Source organism: Oncorhynchus mykiss, chromosome 25 (assembly GCF_057628025.1).
Source record: "Oncorhynchus mykiss isolate SJ-2025 chromosome 25, ASM5762802v1, whole genome shotgun sequence".
Taxonomy (NCBI): domain Eukaryota; kingdom Metazoa; phylum Chordata; class Actinopteri; order Salmoniformes; family Salmonidae; genus Oncorhynchus; species Oncorhynchus mykiss.
In genome coordinates, this window is record NC_143046.1 from 64451975 (window position 1) to 64466631 (window position 14657).

Sequence of the window (14657 nt, forward strand, 5' to 3'; positions counted from 1 at the left end):
ACAGCTTGAGGTGGGTCTGGGGCTCTTTTGTAGACTCTTAGTATTTTTCCCCAAGGTCAGAGAGGATCAGGGTTTAACAGCAATCTGCACAAGGAGGGGAGAGTGGAGAGCATATCTAATTGCTTTCATATGCCATATTATTGGTTGATTTAAATAATCACAGACACCAGGGCGCTGGGGGTACCATGCCTTTAACCCCCGGATGGCCCAGCGGACCACTGACTGACTGGCTGGCTGGCTGAGTCCCTGACTAACTGACTAGCTGCCTGGCAAACTGGGCGGACCATGCCGGCGAGCACCGAGCCTCTGATACCAGCCACATGAACACGTTTCTCATGAGAGTGTTGCTCGTTTACTGACTAGCTGCCTGGCGAACTGGGTGGACCATGCCGGCGAACTGGGTGGACCATGCCGGCGAACTGGGTGGACCATGCCGGCGAGCACCGAGCCCTTGATACCAGCCACATGAACACGTTTCTCATGAGAGTGTTGCCCGTTTACTGCATTTCCACCCAGCTTTCGTATCATCTGTAAACATTTCAGAGAGATAGTCTTGCTTTGGCCAATATGAAGACAGTTCTCACATAAGAGCAGAGAGCATGATCAGGGCTGGGGGACATTCAGGAGTGATGATGTCATGCCTGTTAAGGAAAAGGTGCTTCAGAGCATCTGAGATCCTGAATCTACCCTGAAACACGGGAGAAGACAGAATCTACAATAAGGATCCTACTACATATAGGTCAGGATGCCTATCTGCATGCCTGGTGGTGTTCTGTGAGTTGATTATAAAAGAGTGAAATAACACATCTTACCAGTCAGGTCTCTCTTCAGCTTCCTCATGTCCTTTGTGAGGTCTTCAAACTTGACCTGAGCGGCCAGGAAGAAATCCTGTGGTTCAGGAAGTGGGAATGCACTCTTGTCTGTTCCTGCGTGCTGTAAACCAACAAACAACCCATAAATGATAAAACATGAGGAAAATCCAGAAGTCGTTAGCTTTTAGTCCATTGTAGATAATGTGTTCATAAATATTGTACCTCGTCGAAATTGCGCAGATAGTATGCAACCACATAATCCACCAGACTGATACGATTGTCCTAAAAGATACAAAGGTCAGACAGGAAGTATACTGTAGATAAAACCAGTATAATACGTGTTCATGAGTGATGAGTGTACCCTGCTCTTGACGTCCTTCAGTTTGGGCAGGATCTCCAGGCCAAAGCCATCAGCTTGACCTCGCGTCCTGTTGCCTCCGTTCATGTAGTTCCCAAAGGCTAGGACCAGCCCTATCACATCCTTCACACTGCTACAGTCCAGCAGATCCTGACACACACACACACACACACACACACACACACACACACACACACACACACACACACACACACACACACACACACACACACACACACGGTCAGCATGTTATAAGCTCATACAATAACAAACCAAGATTGAAGTCATGTCCAGTCTTACTTTGCTCACGGTGGAGACTATTTCTACTTTGCGGTGGATGGAGGACATGGAGTCGAGGAAGATAGACTGGAATATGATGCAGTGGGACCGGCCAGAGAAGTCTGGAATCTGGGAGAGTTCATACAAGAACCTGCACAAGAGGAAATAATGTGTTATGACAAAATTAAACTAAATGTCCAACAGGAAGAACTATTTTTAATCCTTGGCTGCGCTGCTTCCACACACACACGGCTGAGTCAGTATAGCTTTTAACTAGCAGCTGATAGTCATGAGTCGTCCTGCTCTGATAGTTTGATAGGTCCAGGGTCAACTGAAGGAGGGCCAGAGCGCTGATTGATCAAAGGGAGCATCAGGCCGACTCATGTAAACAGGGACATATCCGAGGAGAGCAGTAATATCCTGTGGGATCAGGCTGCTGATGGAGGCAGACACTGAGTGGGTATGACTCACAGTCTAGTGACAGCTCTGTTCAAACATGGCCCTCAACCCCACAGTGACAAGTCATTAACAGGCCAGCTACGTTTAACCCCCATGGGAGAGACGCCTCCCTGAGAGCCAGCAGCCGTCTAACTCTCTCGTTCACACACACACACACACACACACACACACACACACACACACACACACACACACACACACACACTGTGTAAGACACAAACATGCAACACACACGCAAACATGCACGTGTTTCGAGTCAGTCAGACAGCTATGGAGCTTTCAGATCATGGAGGTTGCAAACAGACCAGGAACAAATATTTACAGTCTGAGTAACAATAAGGAGCTTGGTTTATTTACTTATTAAAAGAGAAATAAACACAAAATTGATGCCACCTTTTCTAAGTTATGTTTATGTTAAATATCTCCCTATAATGGTTTGGCTCTAAAGAACCACTCGATATGACGAGTGAGCCTCAGGCTGCCAGAGACCAAAGTGTTTCATAATCAAACTGTTTGTCTCTGGCTGTACACATTAGAAACCACATGATGCATTTAAAAAAAAAAAAAAACTCTCAGCCAAAATCAAAGTAGCCTCTGAAATTGTGTTGACGTGTTGAATTCACAGGAGGGGATGGTTTTCTGTGTGTATAAGGTTGTAGTTCTCTGACTGCAGTAGAAGTCAGGGTCCAGTGTTCTACTACCCATCTCCCTGAACCCTTGGGTGCTGGAGAAGTACTCATACTGTTCAGGCTTGTCCAGTAGCTTCACCTCATCCTCCTTGGATGTTTCATAGTGTTTTTTGATCTTCTCCAGCTCGTCACTAGTGGCCCTCTGTGATCACACACAAACAGGACAGGTTAGAGGACAACAATAGAGCTGTAACAATGAACGATTTAGACAGAGTCAACGCAAAACAAGACAGAATAGCAATAGACAAATGTTGAGTGTGATATCACTGAGAAATGAGCTGTAGGCTAGCAGATGTTATGGAGCACTGGTGTAGTTTAACAAAAGCATGCGGAGAAAAATACTTAATGGCCCAGTGTGGTCAAAAACGTGATTTTCCTGTGTTTTATATATATTTCCACACTATGAAGTTGGAATAATAGTATGAAATGGTGAACATGATGATAATGCCCTTTTAGTGTAAGGGCTTTTTGAAAAGACGACAGGAAATTATTGGTGGTAAATTAGTTAATAGAGTTCAAACCTCTCTGCCAATAAGATCTAATTTTCAGATTTTCCCCTCCCCACTCAGACCACTCACAGACAGTCATCGCAGAATTATTTTTGACCATTTTAATTGAAAACAATCACAGTAAGGAACTTAACTTAACTTGATTTGATATTGTGATAAAAACAGCTGCATTGGACCTTTAAAAAGGAGTTTGGCATCTCACATTTCTCTCATGCTGTTGGATGACTTTACAACACACTTCTGAATACTCACATTTTCATATAAAGCCTCGATGGTCTCCAAGTCCACCACAGAGTTATCCACAGTCAAAACAGCTGGAACAGTACATTCACTTATTAGAGGCATTCTCTTATAAAGATGAAATATGTTGGGCAATCATGCTGTCTCAATTGCTTCCTGGGTTTGGAGCCCAACTTGTCAGAGAGGTTAAATGCATAGACATGCTATGTACAAAAGGATTGGATAGCAACTAAACACTAGCATATTTCAGATGCTAACATACACATCACGGATCATCTTAACCCTCTTGTTGTGTTAGTTTCATGTTAATTAATTCTGTGTTCCTGGTCCAAAATGACAGCCCCATTATAGCTGAATATGAATCCATAAAAATACATATATTATCACCTAATGTTGGGTTAGATCTTTGTATCAACTTATGTTCTTGTGAACATTACAAGTTTTGAACTTCTATTTGCTATTTATGGCCAGTAGGCTGCATTGACCTGAGCTCATACAACTCGTTTTTGAGTAAAAAAAAGCATAATGTATGGATTATTTTAACTATAATAAATACTCAGATGAAATATATTGTGCTATTTATCACAGAATACACAGAATATACCAGTGTCATGATCAAAGATATGATCAAGAGCCTCACATACAGTATATTGTCTGGTCATTGTGCTGCCACAGATTGAATTGTGAGCAAGGCCTCAAAAAAGCTTTATATTATATACCAGAGCTGCAAGAAAAGTTCTATATATTATTGAAACAATGTTGCAATTGTTTGTGAGAATGCCAACAGGTGTGGTTCCTGTGGGGGAAAGATTCTATTGGGGAAAGGTTCCTGTGCGGTTTGCCATGGAAGCCAAGGGGAGTGAGGTGTGTGTGTGTTCAAACACACATGCATGTGGGGGTCAGATAGAGGAAGTGTGTCCATCTGATGAATGAGCATGTGCCTGAACTCAACTTTGATTTTGGAGTGAGTGAATGAGAGTATCAGGGAGTGGTGGGGTATCTGGGAGTGTGGTCAGGCAGGACAGGGCAGCTGTGGTGTCAGAGCACAGCAAAGCAGTGCCCAGAGCCCACCTCACACGGGGGCTCTCCTCTCAGGCCGACATGCAGAGGACTAAGCCTATAGGCCACGGGTCACAGGAGAGAGCCTGTAACTGTTTAACCCCAGGACCTGTAGCCAGAACCACCACAGTCTCCAGTAATGATCTCTAAAGGGGGGCTGCATAGATAGAGGAGGGGGGAGAGAGAGAGAGAGGGAGAGAGAGAGGGAGAGAGAGAGAGGGAGAGAAAAAGAGAAAGCAAGTATCTTATCAGCAAAAGAGAAAGAGTGTGAGATAAAAAGTAAGAGAGGGAGAGCTCTGCTCAGTGTCTCAGAGAGACGAGTCACGGCTTTATGGCTGGGTGCAGGTCAGGGAGTAAAGGAGAGAGCATAGGAGGGAGCAGACTGGGAGGGATGGCTCCTTGTCTCATAGCTGATATGGATCTGTGTGCTGTCAGTTGCAGACTGCAGAGCGACACCTGCTCTCAGATCAGCCTAAAACAGACCCAGTGTGAGTGGAAACAAGCCCCTCTCCACACCACTGTAGCTGCGTCATGTCTCAGAGTCACATGACTAGCAAAGAGCCACCAGTGAAGTCAAGCCAGAAGCACATGACTGTACTGTATAGAGCGACACCCTGGATTCATTATGACATGTCACCTTCAATCTCCACACAAGGCCTCCAAATCCGAAGAAAAAGATCTGCGTCCCAGAATCCAAGCATTCTTCCACTGACGTCCACAGCTTCCACAAGCCCCTACGACCAGCTAGGGCAGTAGAGCAGCCCTGGAGGCTGGATTAGAGTGGAGAGCAGCAGGCTGCAGAGCAGGCTGGAGGTGGTGGCCATTTCCTACCGCTTATTAGAGTGGATTACTCAAGGCCTCAGCACGCCCGCCATGCAACCGTCAATCACACACCAAAGGAGGGCCGCAGTGCAGCACAGTGCTCTGAGCCAAGGGGGCCAGAGCCTGGATACCTCTCCACACCGGGAGATCAAAGGAACCCCGTCGCAGCCTCACTCCCTTTCCCTCCACTTCTCACTCATCGCTCAGGGTGTGTGGTGTGTGTGGTGAGGTGTGGGGGAACCTCCCCTCTGCCTTGAACTGCGGTGGCCCAGGAGGTCCCCCAGCCAGTCTCAGGCCCTCCGTTGGCCCCCTCTCTCCCCTCTCCCTGCACTGGGTAACCAGAGCCCCCCTCCCTTGTCTCCCCCCTCCCTAGTGGATGTAATTACATTACATGTCCCATGTCCTTTTAATTTGCCAACAAAGAGCAGGCAAGCAGGTGAGGCCAGGGACCAGGGCCCTTAGAAGTGCTTATTAGGCCACTCTGCTGAATTGTCAGATTCAAATTGTCCATTTCACCTACACCTCCCATTAAGGCTGTAGGAAGCAGGCTCATGCTGGGAGAGAGCAGGCTCTTTTATTGGGGGTTCTTTACCTCGACACCGACAAAAAGAGGAGAGAGAACAAAAAAAATGAAAACCAAAAACAGTAGCTTGACCCAATGTGTTGCTTGGCTTGCATTGGGCTGCCATTTTATAGTGGCGGTGTGGTGTCTGCCGACTGCAAAGGTGGATTTATACACCCTCAGATCATTAGCAGGGTGTCGCTCCCATTAGGTGGTGGAAACCGTCACTGGCAACAATGAACAGATCCGCCAGGCCACTAAGACTGCCAACCCCTCCACTCCCAGTCGCAGTATCAACCCAACGCACCCAAGCTTAGAGTTATGCACAGGACGGATTTATTCATCCCCCTCCCACCGCTTTTCATACCCCGCCAACACCTCTGAATTTCCTTGGGACTCCCACCCGCTACCGCAAGAACTGGTTCCGATCCTAACCGCAGACCTGCAATGTTATTTTAAGGGTATGTGATGCAGATCACTTGCCAGCCATGGTCCCAGCAATTTTTAGCCCTACAGGCAATATCAAAATGCGCTAAAATAACCTCAGAAATAGGTTAAAATACCCAGAGATTCTCACGTGGCCCATTATATTAGGCTATCGGTATTACTGGGCTATGACAGCCAATAGATTAGACATTGTTTGAAGAGAGCGGAGTTGGAGAGATTTGCACTTTATCTTGAGCAACGTTTTATAGCCTGCCTTTTAGGAGTGGGACTATTTTCAGACGGAAACAAATATGGGTGATCAATATGTATTTCTAGAGAAAGTAGCAAAATGTAGCATAATCATTTTTAGAAATTACATTTCCTTGGAAAGATAACTGCCCCGTGCTTCTCTGCCCATTCATAGGCTATAGCCTAGTCTATTTAATTGAGACCATATGCGCACCTGATCTCGCATGTATGGCTACTGAACTTGAAGCAGCAAGAATGATGAGAGCGGGTCACACCCTGATCTGTCTCACCTGTCTTCGTGATTGTCTCCACCCCCCTCCAGGTGTCACCCATCTTCCCCATTACCCCCTGTGTATTTATACCTGTGTTCTCTGTTTGTCTTTTGCCAGTTCGTTTTGTTTCATCAAGCCTACCAATGTTTTCCCTCTGCTCCTTTCTCTTGATTGTTCCTGTTTTCCCGGTGTTGACCATTCTGCTTGCTTTGACCCTGCCTGCCATCCTGTACCTTTGCCCCACCTATCTGGAATACTGACCTCTGTCTATCCTGACCCTGAACCTGCCTGCCGTCCTGTACCTTTGTCCAACCTATCTGGATTACTGACCCCTGCCTGCTCTTGACCTGTCTTTTGCCTGCCCCTGTTGGATTAATAAACTGTTGTTACTTCGACGTTGTCTGCATCTGGGTCTTACCTGAAACGTGATAGTACGAACTGGCCATGACTGACACAGCAGATCCTGGCCAGCTGCGCAACACCATCGCCTCCCAAGGAGCCACCATCGGTAGGCACGAGGAATTGCTTCAAGGCATTATGGAGGGGGTCCAAATGTTAGCTGAACGCCATGATCGGGCGTTGGACATTTTGCTGGAGCAATTTTGCAGGTTGTCTGGGAGGCAACCTACCACGGTGGTAACCCCACAGCCCCTCAGTAACTCAGCTGTTAGCTGTGCCGTCTCATCGGTCACTCCACATTCTCAGGAGCCCCGCTTACCTCCCCCGGAACGCTTCTATGGAGAGCCTGGTCAGGTGAGAGCCTGGTCAGGTGAGAGCCTGGTCTATGGAGAGCCTGTCAGGTGTTTCTAGCTCAGTTTGCCCTCATCTTCGAGCTTCAGCCGTCCCCTCGGATAGCTCCAAGATAGCCTACCTCATCACGCTGATGTCCGCGAAAACTCTCGCCTCGGCTACTGTTGTATGGGAACAACAGCCGGCCAGATGCGTTAGCCTGGAGGTTTTTCGTGGGAGGGGTGAAGAAGGTTTTTGATGCCCCGTTCTCCGGGAGAGAAGCTGCCCGGATGCTAATCCAGCTTCGGGCAGGACTCCTGCAGTGTGGCAGACTATGCCGTGGATTTCCGCACGTTGCAGCGGAGAGTGTTCCTGCACGGGCGTCTAGGAGGAGGTCAAGGACGAGCTTGCTGCTCGGGAGATATTTACGGATCTCAATTCCCTCATAGATTTGACCATCTGATGGGCGATTACGGTAACGACAGAGGGAGAGGAAATTTGATTTCGCTCACACGTCCAGGGATTCCACCTTGCCTCCGAGTCATCCCAGAAGTCCCCTATGGCCCCATTGCCGAGAGAACCCGGGGCTTCCCGACTTCCCCCAAGAGTTGCCGAACACGCCGAGAGTCACCGCCTCCCAAGCCTATGCAACTAGGCAGAGCTGGGCTGTCGCCAGCGGAACGGAAATACAGGATCAACGCAAAGAGTTGTCTGTATTGCGGGACTCTTGGTCATTTTGTGTCCTCTTGTCCTTTCAAGGACCAGTCTCACTGATAGGAGTGAGTATTCTGATGGGACATATGGAGAACTTTTCTGCTTCCCTTGTTCGCACCCCTTTTCATGCCAATCTGCTGTGGGGAAACCAGTCTAAATCTCTCCGGGTCCTCATTGACTGGAGCTTTTTGGACGCTACCCTGGCTTCCGAGCTGAACATCCCCACTCAGCCCCTTTCCATTCCAATGGATGTTAGAGCACTGTACGGCCGCTCTATAGGCCGGGTCACTCATTATACCACTCCCATCAACCTACAGGTGTCTGGGAATCACAGGGAGACTTTTCAATTTCTACTCACCAAGTCTCCTCAGATTCCCGTGGTTTTGGGATTCTCCTGGCTCCAGCAACACAATCCCCTCATCAACTGGTCTACTGGTGCCATCATGGGCTGAAGTCCATTCCTGGGGGCTCGGAAGGTGCCCCGGACCTCTCCGCCATTCCCGCGGAGTACCAGGACATTTGGGAGGTGTTCAACAAGGCCCGGGCCACTTTGCTTCCACCAAACCGACTAAATGACTGCGGGATTGACCTTCTCCCTAGCACCACTCCACCCTGGGGACGACTGTACTCGCTGTCAGGACTGGAGACCAGAGCTATGGAGACCTACGTTGGAGACCTACGTTGGGGACCCCCAAGCTTCAGGATTTATACATCCTTCATCCTCTCCCGCCTGCACAGGGTTCTTCTTTGTAGAGAAGAAGGACAAGACCCTTTGCTAGGGCTGGGCGATATGACAATATATATCGTGTGACTATCAAAAAACATCCATCATTTCATTTTATGCTCTACCGTTTATTTCGTTGTGTCACAAATCACACTCTTACGGCAATATTTTTTGTCAATTGGACGAGGCTTTGTAAGACGCACACGTGCTGTGTGGAAGGAAATTTGCAACACAAACAAACATGGAGGAGAGTGAACGTGACACAGAGCACGGAGACACGGGGCTCGTACCTAAAAGAGGGGCTACTTTGGTCACATGGACGTGGTTTGGGTATGAAAAGTCTGACACAGACCAGAAAACCGTCCTCTGCAAAATATACCGCAGGCTCAAACAGCACTAATCTCTTTTACCACGCAATAATCATGTGAAACAGTACAGAGCGAGTCTACGGATGAGACCCAAAAAAGTACAGTCGAGTGCTCAAAACAAACCCCCGACTCAGACGTTGCAAGATGGAAGGAGATAACAGCTGCCATTACAGCTTACATTTGCAAAGACATGGCCCCAATTTACACGGTCGAGAAACGAGGGTTTCGTGAGTTGGTCACTCGACCCAAGATACCAAATGCAAATTGATATGTGACACGTATTACTGCCAAAATAACATGCAAAACAGGCAAGCTCCCCCAAAATAATATATATTTCAGGCCTATATTTATTTTGTTTGCAACTATATTTGAAATGTTTTCTATTTACCTTTTAAGATTTTCTACAGTAATATTTTATATTTTGTTACATGCTTAATAGAAAATGTGCACAAAGGTTCTAAATAAAAGGAGAAATAATCAAATATGAGTAAGTAAGTACCTTTTATTAGTTGAGTATAATTCAAAATGTAATAAGAAATAGGCCTTTACATGTGGTCATTTTATATAAACTATTTATAAATTGAATTTACAGAAAATGTGATATATCGTGATATGTATCGTTATTGGGATTTGAAATTACCAATATCGGGATATGAGATTTTGGCCATATCCCTCAGCCCTACCCTGCGCCCGTGCATCAATGACATAACGGTGAAGAACCGCTACCAGCTCCCACTCATCTTCTCTGCCTTAGAGCCGCTCCAGGGTGCCACCGTGTTATCCAAGCTGGATCTACGGAACGCCTACCACCTGGTGCGGATATGGGAGGTAGATGAGTGGAAGACCGCCTTCAACACGGCCAGAGGCCACTACGAGTATTTGGTCATGCCATTAGGCCCCCTGCTGTGTTCCAAGCTCTGGTAAATTATGTTCTCCGTGACATGTTGAATCGGTTCGTCTTCGTCTACATTGATGACATCCTCTTCTTCTCCCGCTCCGCATATAAAGCAGAAAGATGACCGTTTCCAAATACAGTGCCTTGCGAAAGTATTCGGCCCCCTTGAACTTTGCAACCTTTTGCCACATTTCAGGCTTCAAACATAAACATATAAAACTGTATTTTTTTGTGAAGAATCAACAACAAGTGGGACACAATCATGAAGTGGAACGACATTTATTGGATATTTCAAACTTTTTTAACAAATCAAAAACTGAAAAATTGGGCGTGCAAAATTATTCAGCCCCTTTACTTTCAGTGCAGCAAACTCTCTCCAGAAGTTCAGTGAGGATCTCTGAATGATCCAATGTTGACCTAAATGACTAATGATGATAAATACAATCCACCTGTGTGTAATCAAGTCTCCGTATAAATGCACCTGCACTGTGATAGTCTCAGAGGTCCGTTAAAAGCGCAGAGAGCATCATGAAGAACAAGGAACACGCCAGGCAGGTCCGAGATACTGTTGTGAAGAAGTTTAAAACCGGATTTGGATACAAAAAGATTTCCCAAGCTTTAAACATCCCAAGGAGCACTGTGCAAGCGATAATATTGAAATGGAAGGAGTATCAGACCACTGCAAATCTACCAAGACCTGCCGTCCCTCTAAACTTTCAGCTCATACAAGGAGAAGACTGATCAGAGATGCAGCCAAGAGGCCCATGATCACTCTGGATGAACTGCAGAGATCTACAGCTGAGGTGGGAGACTCTGTCCATAGGACAACAATCAGTCGTATATTGCACAAATCTGGCCTTTATGGAAGAGTGGCAAGAAGAAAGCCATTTTTTAAAGATATCCATAAAAAGTGTTGTTTAAAGTGTGCCACAAGCCACCTGGGAGACACACCAAACATGTGGAAGAAGGTGCTCTGGTCAGATGAAACCAAAATGGAACTTTTTGGCAACAATGCAAAACGTTATGTTTGGCGTAAAAGCAACACAGCTGAACACACCATCCCCACTGTCAAACATGGTGGTGGCAGAATCATGGTTTGGGCCTGCTTTTCTTCAGCAGGGACAGGGAAGATGGTTAAAATTGATGGGAAGATGGATGGAGCCAAATACAGGACCATTCTGGAAGAAAACCTGATGGAGTCTGCAAAAGACCTGAGACTGGGACGGAGATTTGTCTTCCAACAAGACAATGATCCAAAACATAAAGCAAAATCTACAATGGAATGGTTCAAAAATAAACATATCCAGGTGTTAGAATGGCCAAGTCAAAGTCCAGACCTGAATCCAATCGAGAATCTGTGGAAAGAACTGAAAACTGCTGTTCACAAATGCTCTCCATCCAACCTCACTGAGCTCGAGCTGTTTTGCAAGGAGGAATGGGAAAAAATGTCAGTCTCTCGATGTGCAAAACTGATAGAGACATACCTCAAGCGACTTACAGCTGTAATCGCAGCAAAAGGTGGCGCTACAAAGTATTAACTTAAGGGGGCTGAATAATTTTGCACGCCCAATTTTTCAGTTTTTGATTTGTTAAAAAAGTTTGAAATATCCAATAAATGTCGTTCCACTTCATGATTGTGTCCCACTTGTTGTTGATTCTTCACAAAAAAATACAGTTTTATATCTTTATGTTTGAAGCCTGAAATGTGGCAAAAGGTCGCAAAGTTCAAGGGGGCCGAATACTTCCGCAAGGCACTGTAATCTGAAAGACAACAAAAATATTTGAATCCCAAAATTGTCTGTCTGACCGACCGCTCCCAACCGCAGGATGAAAAATGCTGATTGTACAATGATCTCTGTCAGACCGCAGGTCCTGCCGTCATCCCGCGAAAATGCAGCCCTCTACCCTGGCTGTCGCCAACGGATCCAATTTATGCACGCCTAACCGCTGTGTCAGATTTTCCCCGCACCATTCACATATATAAACACATATAGTCCAATACACATACACAACTAAATACTCCACTCCTCTTTAGCTCAAAAGGGAAAATATTGATGTGATTTTTACCAGTGTAGGAAGGATTGAAGCTGGTGAAACAGAATTCTCAGCAAAAATGTCTAATGTCATTCCAATGCTGTTCACTCACAACATTATGCACTAGTTTGGAAAACTTGGAAATCTTCCATGTTCCACATGAAACACAAATTCATCTATAAAAGTTGAACTAGTCACACATTAGGACCTGTCAAGAGGCAGGAAACAATTTGCGCCAGGCTTCAACATGTCTTCACTAAAAATAACCACTTGCATCTGCAATTTATCAAGTGTCTTTTCTAATCTAGTGAAAATAGGATTGCAACTGATGTTTATTACTGTTTAATCGAAAAAAGAACAGCCTTGTTTAACAGACAGGAAATGAATGGTTTTCAGAAATAGTACAATATCCTCCTGTAAAAAAAGCTGCCAAACAGCTTGGTTTTAACACAGACCATTAAATGTTTGCTCTCACCTTGCTGAATGTCCTTCATTTCCAGGTGCAGACTTGAGATGAGGATGCCCACTGCTTGGGAACGTTTCCCATCCAGCAGCTTGATAATCTGCAGGAGAGACATACCGGTAAACGTCATAACTTAATCACAGTGATTATATCGGAGAGCGATAATAATATTGGCATTATATATCCTTTATTTGATCACCATATCCATTTGATTCAAGTGGCACCGTTTATACAGTTGAAAAGATCCAGACCAACAGTTCATTTAAAAAAATGCAATTAAGATTTATTATAATATGATATGCTGTACACACTGTAAGTCATCCACTGTCTTTTTCCCAGAGAGGCCAAAGGAAAGTATCACTTAGTCACTTCCCAGAGCCAGACCACTTGAAGATAGATTGACTCTGGGTGGGGACAGAAGAAGTGCTCTAAAGAAGAGTAACATACAACATACTAACATCTCTGTGGAGTGTCTGGATTGACCCTAAAGCCAGATTCATCTACACAATGTCATAATCCTTCACGGTCCATGATAACAGGCAGGGATTGAGTAAGGATAGAAATCCACAGGTTTCAGCATGCCTTATCAAATGGCATCCCTAACAGTACAGAGCACAGAGTACAGAGAAGTTCCCCTGTAAAAGTGCATTAATTATATAGTAGGGCCCGGGACAATATCAGTATCACGATACTCATTTGTATCGTGGCAAAGAAGCAAAACACAAAGCGGATTTGATTTCTTTATGATTGTTATTGATATTGATATTGATTTCTTTTTCTTTATGTTGTCATCCAGAGTCACATTTCCTAGCTGTATAACACATTCTTTTTCATAAATCAGGTTTTTAAAGGACCACAGAGTTTGGTCTGCTTCTTGTTTTCACTTTTACCATAAAAACAAACATCACAATACTGGTATTGTGACAGCCCTATGATATAGTCAAAAATATTAAGTCACAGGAAAGTAAAAAAGTGAACCATAAAAGGACATATTTTCAGTGTGGAAGAGCAGGCAAGGTTTTTTTTATAACAAACTATAAATTCACAGGATTTTTATTTGTGCCTACACATGGTCACAATTACTTATGACTGAATTACCCATAAAGCTAGAAACAGTTTTGGCAAGGTAAAGCCCAGCTCTAAAACTTAATGTCTCAGCCTTCTTCATTAGGTAACACTGGCCGTTATTACTGCATCTCAGCTACTGGGCCATCCAGTGGGAACCAAGGAGCAGAAGCCTTAGAAGTGAGTATTGCGTTACAGAAGGTAAGAGTGCATGCTGCTTCCACGTCCATTACTAATATCACACTGGGGATCTCCTGTACAGGGACATGAGAGGGGAGCAGGCAGAGTGAGAGGCTTTTCCAACACCTTTAATGAACTGCACTGGTTGGGCCACACTAAAAGCCTTCCAGGAACCCTGGCCACTCGCTGTGGCTCCAGAAGCACCAATTAGCCCGACCAGTTAACTTAATGAGAAAAGACAACTGATCTGGAGGAACAAGCCTGGATGCTTACTCTCAGACACGCAAGGAAGGAACCTGCTGATGCTAAGAGTTCTCTGTTCGCAATCCATGACAAGTATGTATCAAAAGATAACAGCTACCTCCAGTGGACACTGGGAGAACTACCCACCAATCCAAGCCAAGGTGAAGTCCTTCCAGCAGACCAAAAAAAACCCACTTGAAATAGACTGGAGACATTGGTTTGACATTGAAATGAAGATTGAAATAACAAAAGGAAGACAGTGGTTTGAGAAGTTGCAGGTGGCTGGTGTTGGGGAGAGGGCACCAGGTTCAGCAGAGAGCTGATAGTTTATACAGCCATGGCTGAGGGGGCAGGCAGCTATACGGGTGACTGCGAACCAACCATGTCTGAGTTCACCCACCCTGGAGATACGTTACAATAACAAATGGATCAAGAGAGCTCATAAATTACCACCTCCAATGAACGCTCAACATCTCCACACAACATTCTGCACTCTCCATGTGTTA

At 45.4% G+C, this 14657-nt stretch overlaps 1 protein-coding gene and 1 long non-coding RNA gene across 3 annotated transcripts in view; one reads left to right on the forward strand and one right to left on the reverse strand.

Annotated features, from left to right (window-relative positions):
* The window catches only part of LOC110505502 (formin), a 116496-nt gene that overhangs the window by 56293 nt on the left and 45546 nt on the right, over window positions 1-14657 (reverse strand). For both annotated transcript variants that reach the window (XM_036962244.2, XM_036962243.2), the window contains 7 exons: window positions 12676-12763; window positions 3359-3420; window positions 2651-2739; window positions 1471-1600; window positions 1174-1320; window positions 1035-1094; window positions 813-933 (listed from right to left, as the gene is read on the reverse strand). In XM_036962244.2, the coding sequence (XP_036818139.2) occupies window positions 813-933; window positions 1035-1094; window positions 1174-1320; window positions 1471-1600; window positions 2651-2739; window positions 3359-3420; window positions 12676-12763 (697 nt within the window). The remainder of the gene's footprint in view (window positions 1-812; window positions 934-1034; window positions 1095-1173; window positions 1321-1470; window positions 1601-2650; window positions 2740-3358; window positions 3421-12675; window positions 12764-14657) is intronic.
* Window positions 12700-14112, forward strand: LOC149972091 (uncharacterized). Its single transcript, XR_016491530.1, has 3 exons — window positions 12700-12782; window positions 13835-13908; window positions 13991-14112. It is a non-coding gene; the product is annotated as an uncharacterized LOC149972091 (long non-coding RNA).